The sequence below is a fragment of the Notothenia rossii genome (genome assembly GCF_949606895.1).
Source record: "Notothenia rossii genome assembly, chromosome: 5".
NCBI lineage: Eukaryota > Metazoa > Chordata > Actinopteri > Perciformes > Nototheniidae > Notothenia > Notothenia rossii.
The window spans coordinates 70,009,160-70,023,349 of NC_136903.1; the positions used below are offsets into that span (position 1 = coordinate 70,009,160).

The 14,190-nt window shown below is 38.8% G+C and overlaps 1 protein-coding gene across 7 annotated transcripts in view; it reads right to left on the reverse strand.

The window, feature by feature from the left end:
- Nucleotides 1-14,190, reverse strand: part of arhgap9 (Rho GTPase activating protein 9) — a 40,109-nt gene that overhangs the window by 13,814 nt on the left and 12,105 nt on the right. For 6 of the 7 annotated variants that reach the window (XM_079682098.1, XM_079682101.1, XM_079682096.1 and 3 more), the window contains 8 exons: nt 12,874-13,223; nt 11,761-11,959; nt 11,107-11,498; nt 7,828-8,079; nt 6,895-6,984; nt 3,019-3,084; nt 908-1,048; nt 644-742 (listed from right to left, as the gene is read on the reverse strand). In XM_079682098.1, coding sequence (XP_079538224.1) covers nt 644-742; nt 908-1,048; nt 3,019-3,084; nt 6,895-6,984; nt 7,828-8,079; nt 11,107-11,498; nt 11,761-11,959; nt 12,874-13,095 — 1,461 coding nt within the window. In that variant the 5' untranslated portion in view covers nt 13,096-13,223. The remainder of the gene's footprint in view (nt 1-643; nt 743-907; nt 1,049-3,018; nt 3,085-6,894; nt 6,985-7,827; nt 8,080-11,106; nt 11,499-11,760; nt 11,960-12,873; nt 13,224-14,190) is intronic. The other variant, XM_079682102.1, reaches the window with a different exon arrangement.

The window sequence follows — 14,190 nt, forward strand, 5'->3', positions numbered from 1 at the left end:
GATTCAATTCAGGATAAATAGACCTAAGATATAAATGTTTTCTATTTATTTCAAAGTATTTTTCAAAATGAAATACATGCAAATAAAACCAAAACCATTTGCTTTATGATTTTTCTCCAAGGGATACTTGTGTGTTTTTAATGCTAATAGTGAGTCGCCCTTTAATCACTGACTCTACGCAACAGATGAAAAGATTCCGAGGACAATATGTTTACCACAATTGTCTTGGCCTATCACCATTTCAGGAGAAATACGCTTCTGTCAGGACTGAATTTACAAAATCTGTGTTTATCTCTTGATGAAACAGAACTGGTGAGAAATTGTCAAAGATTTAGCCTTTTCACACGAAACTAAAGTCCTAGAACTTCAGTAGAAAGCCAGAGCTACCTGAGCCTGATGGTCACTGCCTTGTTTTTGTAGCTGTGTTTTTACTGTCAAGATAATTAACAAAAGGCTGATTATGTGTTTGTTCTACTCAGAATTACTGTGAGGAGAGTCTGCAGAAAAGGGGTAGGTTCAAAGTTGAGGATAACAGATGCTTAAGAGGTGTTGTTTGCCCAAAGCCGTCTTTTGCTAAGTATTAACACAAATATTAAATATTTGGTATTTTCATTCCAGAAGATAAAAGCAGTGTTTTTCTCACCGGTGTGCCGCCATCGCTGTCTGGAGAGCTCTCAGGAGACGGAGGCTCCACAATGATGTTGGTCACATTACAGGAGTAATCTCTGCACTGATGGATCAGCTGAAAAACAGGAAGTAGGCATCATCAGCCGCTTCAATCCTCTGCATGTGTATATGTCCAGTGTTTTGTGTGAAACTGATACACATCTGCATTTCCCTCTGCATGTCGGTGAATACTGAACACCAAATGTATGACTTTGTTTGTTTGTGCTCTAGAGGCGAGTACCTTGCCGTTCTCAGGCAGGATCATAGATTGGGAGTGGCTGAGCTGCGGCTTGGCATCATGCAGGGCGGCAGAGTTATGGCACTGGGCATCAGTGAACGACATGGTGCTCAGGGTGCCAGAGGAGACGGCGCGCTGCATGCTCTTCAGGGGTTAAAGGTGGGGGGCATATTTTTGGGTTGGGGGGAACAAGGGAAAGGGTAATCACTAAGTTATTGTGCGTGAATGGAAAATGAAATACAATATGCTGCCACTGATGTATGTGGATCTTGTGAGAGCTGATACGTATTTTCTTTCTTTGGAATGACTTCACTGAGACAATGGAATAACCTTTTTTTGTTGTTATATTTGTTGAATATTTAAGTATTTAGATTGTTTTGCCAAAAGCAACCAATTAAAATCACAAACAAGCAACAGTAAGGAGCAACAAAAAGGTTAGGGCTTTTTCCCAAATTAAGCATGCAGTTCATGCAAACAAGCATTCAAAACCTAATCATATCGGCAATGAAGAAGAACAATACTAGTTTCCCCTAGTGTAGCAGTATAGAGTAAAATAGTATTGAAACCGCAAACAGTAATTTTTTCTAACTGCTGATGTTTATTCCAATCTGCTGTTCCAACTGTTCGGGTCATGTTATACATAAAAGGAGGACCTTTTCCCACTGGCTGGACTTTTTACTCATTAATACATTTTCAGTTTCAGTGGATGTACAGTATTTCCCTATTCAACTCGGTTTTTCTGACTAATGGACTGGAAAGTTCTGAATAAGATTAGAAAGTGCCACAGTCTGACACAGATCATTCTTGCGTGGGCTTAAATGTCACCCCACCTCAAACTGCCTCCACATCTGTACTTAAACAGGTTCACTTATCTCGCTCTGCACTCAGTTCTCTCAGGAGGTATCATACATTGGCAAACATTATGAAACCTTGTGCCATGTCGGATCAATTCTGAATAAATCTGCAAATATTCAAAAAATCCTCTTTGGGGAATGAAACAATGCATAAACCTTACTTCATTCAAGTACGACCTGAAGCATTCCTTCCCTCTGAGACTGATGAGAGAATTTCCTGAGCACTTTACAAACTGGCAAATAAGGACAAACTGCAGCTTCATTGAGAAGTTGACATTTCTTCACTTCACCAGAGGAGCAGGCGCATGTACAGAATGTACATCTTTACTCTACACACAAAATATGTATGCCAATAATTCCACACGTGTACAGATACAGGTGATCGTGATTGCTCACATGCAGACATTCCCACAACTTCAACTCTTCATTCAGCAGCAGCAGCCAAATTTAAGTACCTTTCCCAATCCCTGTAACCTAGTTTCAACAATCAGACTTAATATCCCTACTAATGTTTGCCATCTTTTCATGCAAGTAGGGTTAGCACTAAGAGCCAAATCTGCTCCTTTGCTAAGAAGAGGCAGTTAAAAGGGCTTTATAACCAAGTGCACCCACACCCCTCTGTGATGCAACATGTTGCAGTAAGAACTGCTTGGGTAACAGCCTTTCTTTTCACACCATGAGTTGCTATTTTCCCATCTTAATATGCATAAATGCTGAACTGTGAGAATGTAAAAAAGCATAGCTGGCATTACTTTAATGTATTCTACAGCGATACAGTGGATATGGAGTTTTTGCAAATCTAACAACTCGACGATTTCATTGATTTTCATGAGGAAAATACCTTCCATCATCAAAAGCCCTTTAAGCACTTATAAAACACATAGGATTACCCTAACCCAGTCAGGCATGCAACACAAGTAACAAGGAAAGAGTTTTCAGATTTTAAAAGAAGAAGAAGAATAGGAAGTCTTAGTAATCTATAGATACTTATGTACAGACATATATTTAATGATTCTGCTGGCGCTGTGCAAACATGTAGCAGGATTCTTTCTTGACATACTGTAAGGTACCAGAGCTGTGTGGTGTCCAGTTTTGTTAAGCAAATGCATCCACTACTGTAAGGAGAATATGTTAAATTGATAATAAGGTTTATGTTTTACTTCACTTTTTGATGGTTGATTTTTACAAGATGAAACTCAAGGTGAAATGCATTAGCCCTCATTGCATTAAAAGAGAGCGGCAGGAAGAGACTTGTTTCACCTGTTTCATCTGCCAGCCACCGTCAGCATTCCTCTGGTGGCTCCCGTAGAGGAAATCAGGTGAAAGCTAGAAGGAATGAGAAAACAAAGAGACAGAAAGACAAAGACAGGAAAGTGATCAGTAATTATTTATATTTAATTTAATTTGAAGCACAACTTAGACTTCTGTTTATTTTACTGGCACCAATAATGAATTTCAGGCTTTTGTGTCTACATTTGTCGATATTAGTGCAACAAAGATTTGATCAAAAATGGCACCATTTTAATATTTATTAATAATAATACAATTTTTTTTAAATATCATATATATGTATATATATATAAATAGATAAATAAATAATAATAATACGTTTTTTATATATGTTGAACCTCTTTTTAAAAACAGGATGTTGAAAAATGTTGTCAGTTAAGATAAGTCATGAAGACCAGGCTGACAGACCAACACAGAAACTACACCTCAGCGCCACTCACATCCTGCCAGATACAATTGCTCTTTTACACATCACCACACAACAGAGGTACACACACGAAGTCACGCACCCACTCGTGCCAGAATACAACTAAAGTTAAGGAGAAGCTGCCGTTGCTCAGTGAGACTGAAACACACGTTGCGTTTTACTTGTTTGACTCAGGCATGCTGGTTTTTCGTTTTTTAACTTGATCCCACGCTTCCACATTAATAGCTTGTTATAAGAAAAGTCGTAAGCAAAATCTCTGACATTGTAAATTCAAGTGAGTGAATTATTAGCTTAAACACCCCATGAAATATATTCAGATCAAATTAAAAGGCAGGATATTTAACATGTGATGCAAAAAACTCAACACAAATAATGACTAAACAACAGCACAACTAAGTAAAACATTTGGTTTAAGAAAAGAATATGAACTTACAGCCGATGTGCTCATTATGACCGAACAACAGCTTTACAATCCAGGCCAACTCGTGTTTCTGAGAGCTGTTTTTCCTGTCGAGTTTGAGTCCTCACTCGCTGTTGTTAAATGTCATGACACTTTTTCGTCAGAGTGTCAAAGACATTCATTTGTCCCTCCTGTATCACCGTGCGTCTACTTCCCCATTCTAGAGGGAAGCTCGCTTTATCAGCCGGTACAATCACTCTCATGTAGCACAGCTCAGAATAAACACAGCAGAACATTGCAACACTAACCACTGTCCAACTGCTTTTGTTTGTGAGTTCATAGAATACAATGGGAATGCTTTACTTCATTAAAAGTTCCATAACATTGACATAGTCCTTTAAAAGTTAAGATTTACCTTTGTTGTTACACTTTGGTATTGTACAACAAATGTACCAAACATAAAAGCACTCACATTAAATAATAACACTTTCTATGCGTTTGGATGATAATTACTGAAATGTGTGGAAAAATTAAAGAATATTATGATCATTTAAGACTAATACAAATTCAGATTTAGTAAAAAAAAAAAGTTTTTATGAGGAAATTCAAATCCAAACAAATTGGTGTGAGGATCATTTTAAGTATTCATTGTTATAATAACCAACAAACTACTAGCAACGGCTCCACAAGACACACCTCCAACCAACATGACTTGATGTTCACACGTTAATAACGCCTGCTGAGGGTGTGAAAACTTTGAGCAGGAAAGTTAAAATGGACTACTAAAATGTATTAGTCAGAAACCTCGAGCTTCTGCCATTCCAGATAGCAGAAGTGCAAAAAGCAAAGTCAACCAATTCTACTCAAATAAAACATAGAAATCTACTTATTCAGAATTATTATGCATTGTATGAAAAGTTATTGTGACAATATTTTCTTTTATATAATGAAATTAGACTTAAATAATTCTACAAATAAAAAAGACGTACCTACAACCTGATTAGTGGTGTTGATGAAGAGGTATTTTAACCTACCTAACTTACATACAGAGAATGAACAGAATAACAGCAAATCCTCACTTTTGAGGAGCTGTAACCTGAATATAGTGGACTTGTTTTGCTTTAAAATGAACTTAAATAATTGTTCTGATGATTGGCGTTCACAATTATTGTCTAATCATTTAATCTCTACGTTTAAATAAAAATACAAAGTATGTTGAGTAGTACAAACAAAATAATTTAACAAAAAAAGTAAAATAAATTGCTATATACTGTAAGCACAGTAGCTGAGCTTTAAAAGTACAGGAAGAGGTCAACATGGTAAGGGTTAAATCATTTATTTTTAAATCAAATCTCAACTATGCGTCACTCAGATTGATCACCTCTGTGTGTTATGCAGTATGCATTATATATCATTGGTGGAGTTCCTGTTTAATACATGTACCACAGAATAAAAAGTGACACATATAGGTCAACAGAAAGCATCTCAAACGGACTTGATAGGGGAATCTCTGCTTTGATCATGTGGGTATTTTTTTGATGAGCAACATTACATTTGAAACACTGACGCAACATTGAGGCAACGCAACCTTGAGATGCAAAATGCTTATCTCTGACAATCTGGATCATGCAGCTTGCGTCGTCTTACTATGAAGATGTCGTCATTGATCCAGGTTAATTAAAGTCACCCATGGCTGTTGCATTATTTCCCAAAACACTTACGCTCGAAACAACAGATGTACTTCCTCCTCGGAGATTAGAGACACCATTGTAAAACCAAGTTTGCGACAAAAAAGAAGGGTGAAATAAATGAAACAGTGGGAATCTGACTGTGACGGCATTGCGGGGTCAGGGAGGGGTTTAAAGCTGATGAGTTGTTTCATTGAGTGGTTTAAATTTAGCAATGTTTGTAACGTTTCGGATTTAAAAAAGAATCCTCTGTTTCCTCTGTGTGGCCTAATGGCTTCTGAATCAGATCAAAGGGCAATACTTTGTGGCTCCCATCAGGGATTAGCCCAACAAAAACACTATTTCAGAGCAAGAATGTGCTTCAGGGGCAGATAATAAATAAAAAAAGAAAGATGGCATAGATGGGGTCATTCATCGATGGAGTGACTAGAAAGATGTCATTCTTTTTTCATTTGTCCCTGTTCTGTATTTCTCCCTCCTTTAATCTCAAACACAAATCAGGTGTTTTGCACAATGTGCGCTATGGGTACATACATTAAAATGTATACAAATATCCTGGTACTGGGTATTTGTCTCACTTTGGTTTGTTCTGTCTGTTATATTCTATAGTGGCCACAGCTTCATGGAAACCATTATATAAAACTGAGCTATACATCAAGATTATAAAAGCCTCCTGACACTTCTGAAGAATCAACAAAATGGGTAAAAAACATAAAACTAAACCAACCAACTTGGACTAATCCCGATTTAGCACACATTTCTCACCAACTCACAGTACAGACTTCCTTGTGACAAGGATCATTGAATACAAGCTGAAGTACAATGCTAAATATGTGGGCAGATTTCCATACACTTGAACACTTGAATTAGCAAATGCATTAATTAATTATGAAATTAATAATCTGAGCTTTCAAAACAACACAGGTGATTCAAAGTGCTCGACAGCACAGAGGTAAAGCACGAAAGATAAAACAAGGTAACCAGACAACATTCCTAAGTCAAGAAAATACTTTGGTTGGGTGTGCACTTGTTGCTTCCTGTGTTTGGTTACAGGTGAGCGTGGAGGTATCAGCCAGAGTAACAGAGCAAGGGTTTTCCCCTTTAAGTTATGTGTTGTTAAACTAAGTTTAACTGCTCCTTTTCATTTTGTCACCACACACACAGCAGACCTTATTCTTATTTCATCATCCCAAAACTTCGAACGCTTTTAGCAGCATGGAAGATGTTCCAATTACCAGTTCAGGTGATGTTATTCCACATTCATACAGATTGCCTAATTGTCATGAGGGAGGCCGAACTTGATCACTTGTTAGGAATTACAGCAGTCTTACCCTGTGCACTGTTCCATTACCAGCTCCAGGAAGTGCAAGGGACAGATGGCTGGTTTCTCGGGGTAACGTCTGAGGTAGTTCCGAACAGGCCTGCCACAGAAAGGAAATAAAAAACAACAATTAGTAAAAAAAGAATATGTCTATTTACACCATATTTTTGAACACAAAAAACAAAGGGGAAACAACTAGCCTAGCCCTTTCTGCTAACAAAACCGGGGTCCCTGTTGGTTGTCTAACAACTTTTGAAAAAACCCTGTAAGACAGTAAATTGTCCTTTTTACACTTTTACAGTTTGTTTATGGATTTAAACAAAGAAGATGTAATGTGTTGATAAGTGAGCGTTAGCTTTAAACAGAGCCAGTTTTGCTAAGCTAATCTTCCAGGCTGAAGTCGTACATTAAAAGGACAGCTAGTGGCATCAATCTTTCTTTCTAACTCTCAGCAAGAAGCCAAGCATATCTCCAAATAATTTACTGAGGAGTTCAATGTGACTCATTTCAAAAGGGACAATATAAACAGTGGCTGCCAATCAAACTCATATACGAGTCTCCCCAGTGTGCTTCAGACTTCCAGCTGTGGAAAACAATCCTGTGATCACTGTGTGTGTAACCCTATATGCATCACCTCACGTTTAAGTAGAGAGAAAATATTCGAGCCAGGGTACTTTCCTTTAGGTTGTATGAAGTTCTTTGGCTGAAAGGTCTCTTTTAGTGCTGATACAGTCAAACTATGTGAGCATATCAATGAGCAGACTCTTTTATTCTAAAGCCTGACCTTTTTCTATCCTCTCCTTTGAGTAAAGAAGCTTTCATCAAGCTCTCAAAATGCACACCTTTTCCAATTTAAAGCAATTTTATCAAAAGACAAAAAAAAACATGGATTAAGGAGGAGTAATAAACTGTGAATGAACACCTGCCGTGTTGGGCACTTTACCTTGCTGGTGGTGCCTCCACGGGCCCGGCGGGGGGGCTTCCAGGACCTTTCCCTGGTGATGGTGTTGATGTAGTAGTATCTCCCTGTGGGCTGGTCTGAGTACTGCTCCCACAAGTCTAGGATCTGAAGGGGCTGCTCACCTGGGGCAGGGGTAGGGGGCTCCGCTACCGACAGACGTTTCTCTGGCTGATTGTCAGAGTAAAGAGGAGAGTCCTTCCAGGACAGCTGGGAGATGTAGGACTCTGTTGGGACCTTATGGGCGGAAACAGTACAGAGGGAAAAGAGGAATAAAGAAAGGAACGTTTGTTGTATGATATATTTGTTGTATTAAAACAGGACACAAGCAAAAGCTTCATTTTGTCAGAATAAGTTCATACTGTTTTAAAACAGCCAGGCTCTCAAGATACCTGAGCAAGGGTAAATTGTACATTTGTTGGTGCGCAAAATAAACTTTGTTGCCAAGTGTTAATTGTAATAAGGGACTTTGTCTCCAAATGAAATTCGTGACTGTATTTTTCTGCACAAAATAAGCTTTACGGGACAATATGCTATATGCATAGAAAGCGCAGTCAGTGTTGTATGCTGCAGATAATATATATACACAGTCAAATAAATGTGGCTTGACTTAATTAATTGAAAAAATATGTATCTGTGTGTTCAGAACAGGGGCACATACTGTAAAGTATGACATCTAGCAGAGAGCAGTGCCATGACGTTAAAATCACCTCAGTGATGAGATAGAATAAACAAGAGGAACAAATAAATCCCATCACCTCGTACTATGGAATAACCCGTCAGACGATTAATCCAGAGTTTATAGAAACGCATGTGCTCACCCAGATGCAGAGTACTAACGCAATAGCTATAGAATTAATTTAACAGATATGCATGGAAGATCATCTTTCCAGGAAAAATTGCTGAGACATAATTCACTAACTGATTGAGAGGCTGGCTGGTTGATACCTGTTACATAACACATGGATGTTTCAGATAGGGACTGAGGGAACATGGTGTGTGTGATTGTGTGTGTGTACTGTAGTTTACTCCAGGGGGCAGCACTGGGTCTTTAGCTCACCTGAAGCTTCCTGCCCACAGACTTATGTTCACCTAAGTGCTGATAGCAAAACAAGTGTTTCGCAACAAGGTTAGGTGGGGCCATGGATAATTACAAAAGAGGAAATACAAATCGTCTTTCAATGGAAAATGTCAGACCTGCTAGAGATACATATGGATCTATTTATGAGTGTGTGTGTGTGTGTGTGTGTGTGTGTGTGTGTGTGTGTGTGTGTGTGTGTGTGTGTGTGTGTGTGTGTGTGTGTGTGTGTGTGTGTGTGTGTGTGTGTGTGTGTGTGTGTGTGTGATTTCCTATCTTCAAAACGGACATATTCTGGCACTTCCTCTTCCACCTCTACTTCTTCAGCTTTGGTTTTCACACCCTGATTACAGCTATGATCAAGCGCTTATTTAAAGTTAGTTGCAGATAAGTTTTATTTATAGAATAGCAAATTGAGAACTGGCCAGTGCTGTCTCATGTGTGCTGAGATGAGATGGGCACAATGTTCTGGTGTCCTCATAGTTTTGGCTGTACTGTACTGACAGTGCCTAAAAAGCACCTTTTTAAAAAATGGTATCTCCTTAAATACAAATGGGGTTTTGCCCTCTGGGGGAAAATAATTGTCTATGTCTATGTCTTATTGAAATTCCTCCTCAGTGGGGCAGCACTGAAAAAACAAATGGCTCACAAAAATGAACGGTGAGAGAGTTTTGTGAACGTAAAACAGGGAGTTATGACCTGAATGTGGCTACAATTATACTTCTTACTGGTATTAAAGGATTGAAGAGGGTCTTCGGAGGTGACAGATCAAATAGAGGAGGGGAGGGGGAGGAAGATACAGAAACAGACAGCGAGGAAGAGAATTGAAAAATATTTGAAAAAGAGCACTTTCCTCTCCACTGAGATCACGGCTACCCACACTGGGTGCATGCACGGTTCAGTGGATGCTACACTTGGCTGAGGGAGCTTTCCTCTTCTGGGAGAGACAGATAACCTTCAGTATATCTATCAACAACAACGCCGCCTTGTGTAATCCTCTCTGATGTAAAACAGGGAAGCTCCGACGTCACCACAATGCTAACTTGATTGCTGCTCTAGGAGGATTATTGAGGTCAAGAATAGACGTAAATCAAATACAACCTCAGCTGCCACAGTCGGCTGGGGGGATAACACAGCATATTTGATTTCATTGGATTCAGTAGTTATTTGTTGCGACCTAAACAAGCTTCTCCAATTAAATGAAGTTTGAAAAGATATCTCAATAACTATGATATGATCTTAAAGGTCCCTATTATACTCTTTTTCATCAATATATTATAGGTCTCAGTTATATACAAAACATGTCTCTGAAGTATTTGGCTCCAAATACCAAACAGATCATTGTAGCATCCCATAAACCCCTCTGTTTCAGCCCTGTTTCAAAAGTGCTGATTCTCTTACTTTTACTTTAGATGAAAATAAGGTGTCACTCCCCACGATAAGCTGGGGGGGGGGGTCACTTGGTTGGTTATTGGCTAATTGTTACACAAGCCAAAAAATCCTCATGACATCATAAAGTGGCCAAAATCTGATCAGCTCATTTCAGACAGGTTTTTTATAGAAATGGATCAGGGCAAAAAGAGAGGGAATATTTTTTCCTGAAACTTTCAGAATCTCGTTAAACAGACGGCACGCATGTTTATGTATACAAGACATGAAAAAGTAGATTTTGCATAATAGGTGACCTTTAAGGCATCATCAATCCTTATCATTTACCGTTGACTTTCTTAAATTAAACTCTGCATAGTCACACGGCTGAAAACTACCAGCTTGTTTACTAGTTTGGGGGCCAGTAAATCCATCAGATTAGAGATGTTGTGAATGAGAGGAAGTCAAAATCAATGTAAATCCACACTTCCTCAGACACCATCTACATGTGAAGGATTTGTTTGACCTATATTACAAAATGTACTCCAGTCTTCTTCATACAGTACCAATTAGGATCACAGAAAGCAATGTGTTTGGTTTGGGCTTCTTAAATCTTCCAATGAGTGGCTGTCAGATGAAAATATCAACTGCCTTAAACCTCTAAAACTACGATATCTTTACACTAGTGGAAACTAGGTTTGAGTGAGGTTGTCAGACAGATTGACTGAATATGAGAATAACACCCAGATTTACAAGTGTAGCTCTGCTGTGTAAACCAGATGTTAGGTTCAATCTGTTGTAGGTTTGCCTTTTCCTACCTGCAGATGGTTGTTCTTGCCAGAGGATCCCACCATGTCCCACTGGCTACAAGACTTCTTTGGCATCTTGTGGTTGCCACGACTGCTGAAGCCACCGCCCACCTCATCGTACGGGTTCTCCGTCACGTTCTCAGGCAGGTTGCTGGAGCTCTGGCTGCGAGTGATCATGGGGACCAACCTGGGGTTTGGCGATGTTGTCTGTTGTGTGTTGGAAACTGCAGGGGACACAGGGACCATGAGGTGTCCTGACAGGGAGGCTGGAGAGTTGGAGGTAAAGGTGAAACCAGACCAAAGGGGCAGTGTGGGGAAGTGGCCTCCACCCGTGCTGGAGTTCTTGTCCTGACCCTGGAAGGAGTTCAGGTTTTCCACGGAGCGGAAAATGGGTTTGTTTGCTGAAGAAGGAAGGTACAAATAAATAGAGATATTTTCCTCCTTTACTTAATAGAAACATCATTACACACATTTTTACTATATAATACAGAATTAAGCTTAAAGGTCCCCTATCATACTCTTTTTCATCAATACATTATAGGTCTCAGATATATACAAAACATGTCTCTGAAGTGTTTGGCTCGAAATACCAAACAGATCGTGAAAAAGTGGATTTTGCATAATAGATGACCTTTAAAAAGACATAATAGAAGTTATCTTTACCTTGTTGCTGTTCATTATAGGTTGTCTCCTTTGGGCTAGGAGAGAGTGAAACCTGTGGCAGTATCCTGAGTTTTGAGTTTAGCGAGTCAGAGACAACCCGGCGCCGTGGCAATGGCAGCGGTGCAATGGGCACCTCGGTTACATAAGTGGCGGGAACATACAGAGGCTTTGTTTTACTGGCTGCCCCAATCCTCCGCACCTGTCGAAGAAAAGTAACTATTTCAAAATGCTCTTCTTATTATCTCTAAACACAGCTGATGCATGAACGCTGTGTGGAAATGTGTGATGCTGCAGTTCCTGTGACGTCCAACCGCTGCATCAGAAAAACCACAACTTCTCTTTTGGAATACAAACATTTTTTCAAACAAGACTTCATGGTTTTAATAGCTAATGTGTGTTTTGACATGACATGATGCACATAACATGTTAAGTATACAATGATGTTGGTATAATTCAATAATTTCTCAATTTCAATGCTTGATAAAATAATGTATACATATTGTCCACCTCTATTTAAGAGTTTGTGTGTTTGAGTGACAGAGTTTTTAGATTGTTACCCAAAGAAACTGTGGTGCAAATGCATTAAATTACCTGAATCTTTTTAAAGTAGTTTAAGGTCTTTGAATAATGAATATTGTTCTTATTGCCAACCAATCTGCTAAAAAGGGTTGAAATCAACAGTTAACTAATCCTAAAAAATAGTATTTTCTTTGTATGCATAGTTAATTATAGGTTTTCCCTCTAAAATGCTGTCTAAAACTGTTGAAAAAAAATCAGTGTTGAGATATCATGTTTATTCATTACAATAATTATCTTGCTGTTAAAGTTATAGTATATGTTTGTGACTATTATAATTATAATTGTTTATTTTTGTCAGTAACAACAAATGGGCTTGGGACTGAGAGCCACAATCAGCTTAGGGATGTATTGCATTGCTGGTCTTCCAATGATATTTATTTAAAAAAGAAAGATATTGTAATTGTCACTCTTTATCCAAACTCAAACACTGGAAGCTACTTTGAAAACCCAACAGGTATACTATGTTCATGTTTTATGAAAAAATATCAGGTTCGACAAAAAAAAGACAAAACAACGCATTAATGGTTTTCTCACCTGCCACCAGTCAGTGTTGGTCTTTTTCAGGAGAACGAAGCGTTCCCCCTCCCTGATGCAGACCTGCCGCCCATCAGCGGCGCAGTAGTTGTAGTCATACTGAGCCTCGAGGACCACTGTGCCGCTGGTGACCCCACACACTGTCATGCTCCTGGGGGTCACCACAGGCGCTGCAGCGGGCTGCTGGTGCCCCATAGAACGCCGCCAAGACCCCGACAGCATGGCTCTCTGCACGGTCAGGTTCAGCAAGCTTGACTGGAAGCGTGCTGATGCTTGATAGTGGCAATACTAGTGATACTGGTCTGCTTAGCACAAGGCAGGTTAGACTGGAGCCAGGCCAGAGCCATGCTCTGAAATATAGATAGAATGGATGGAGAGAGAGAGAGAGAGAGAGAGATTAGAGAGACAATGAGAACATGTTACCCAGCTGTGTGGAGGTTCAAAGCAAGAGGACATCGTTTTAGTGCTAAAAATGGAAGTCTCGTTTAATCTGGGTAAAATCAACAACATGTATGACAACAAAAACCATCCAGAGACAAACAGTCACTGCCTACTGTTCATCAAAAATGCTTTTTATGTTTTTACGTTGTAAACTTGATCTTTCATTGACGGTTGGTCGGACAAAACAAGACATTTGAAGACATCCCATTGGGCTTCTGGAAACTGTAATGGGCATTTGTCACTATGTTCTGGCATTAACAACCAACGATTAAAAGCATATTCAACTTATACTGCCGTTCTTTATAATTCAATACAAAAATGTAAAACCTGCTAGTAGCATGTTAGCTAAGCTAACTGGCAGTTGGCTTTTGCTTCATATTGAGCAGACAGGTATGAGAGCGCCATGAATAGTTCCAGTCAATGTGAATTATTTTTTTCAACAAGATATTTTAAGTTTTGCTGTTCAGTTCAATCTATGTTGAAAAAATCTTTGTTTGCAGCTTATTTGCAAATAACAAACAAAAGAATGAACCCAGTTTGTGAAAAGATGTAAACTCTAACGTTATAGTTAAATAAAATGATTGAACTTCTTTCTACCAGGTATTCATTTAGTTTGTTCCAGCCAGGTTCTAAATAAAAAACGCAAGAGTCCTTTCAGAATACACATATTTTCTAAATGTAAATACTCTTCTAATGGGACAGAGTGACGGCTGCGAGAGTTATTTGCATTATAGATTAACCACCTTTTTTTTTGATCACTTGATTCAATATCTATTTATATTTAGCCTATTAAAACTTTTTTTTAAAAAAGCTTTTAAATTCACAATAATGTTAAACAACTATTCATCTTTTTTGCAGACCTAATGTATTTATTTA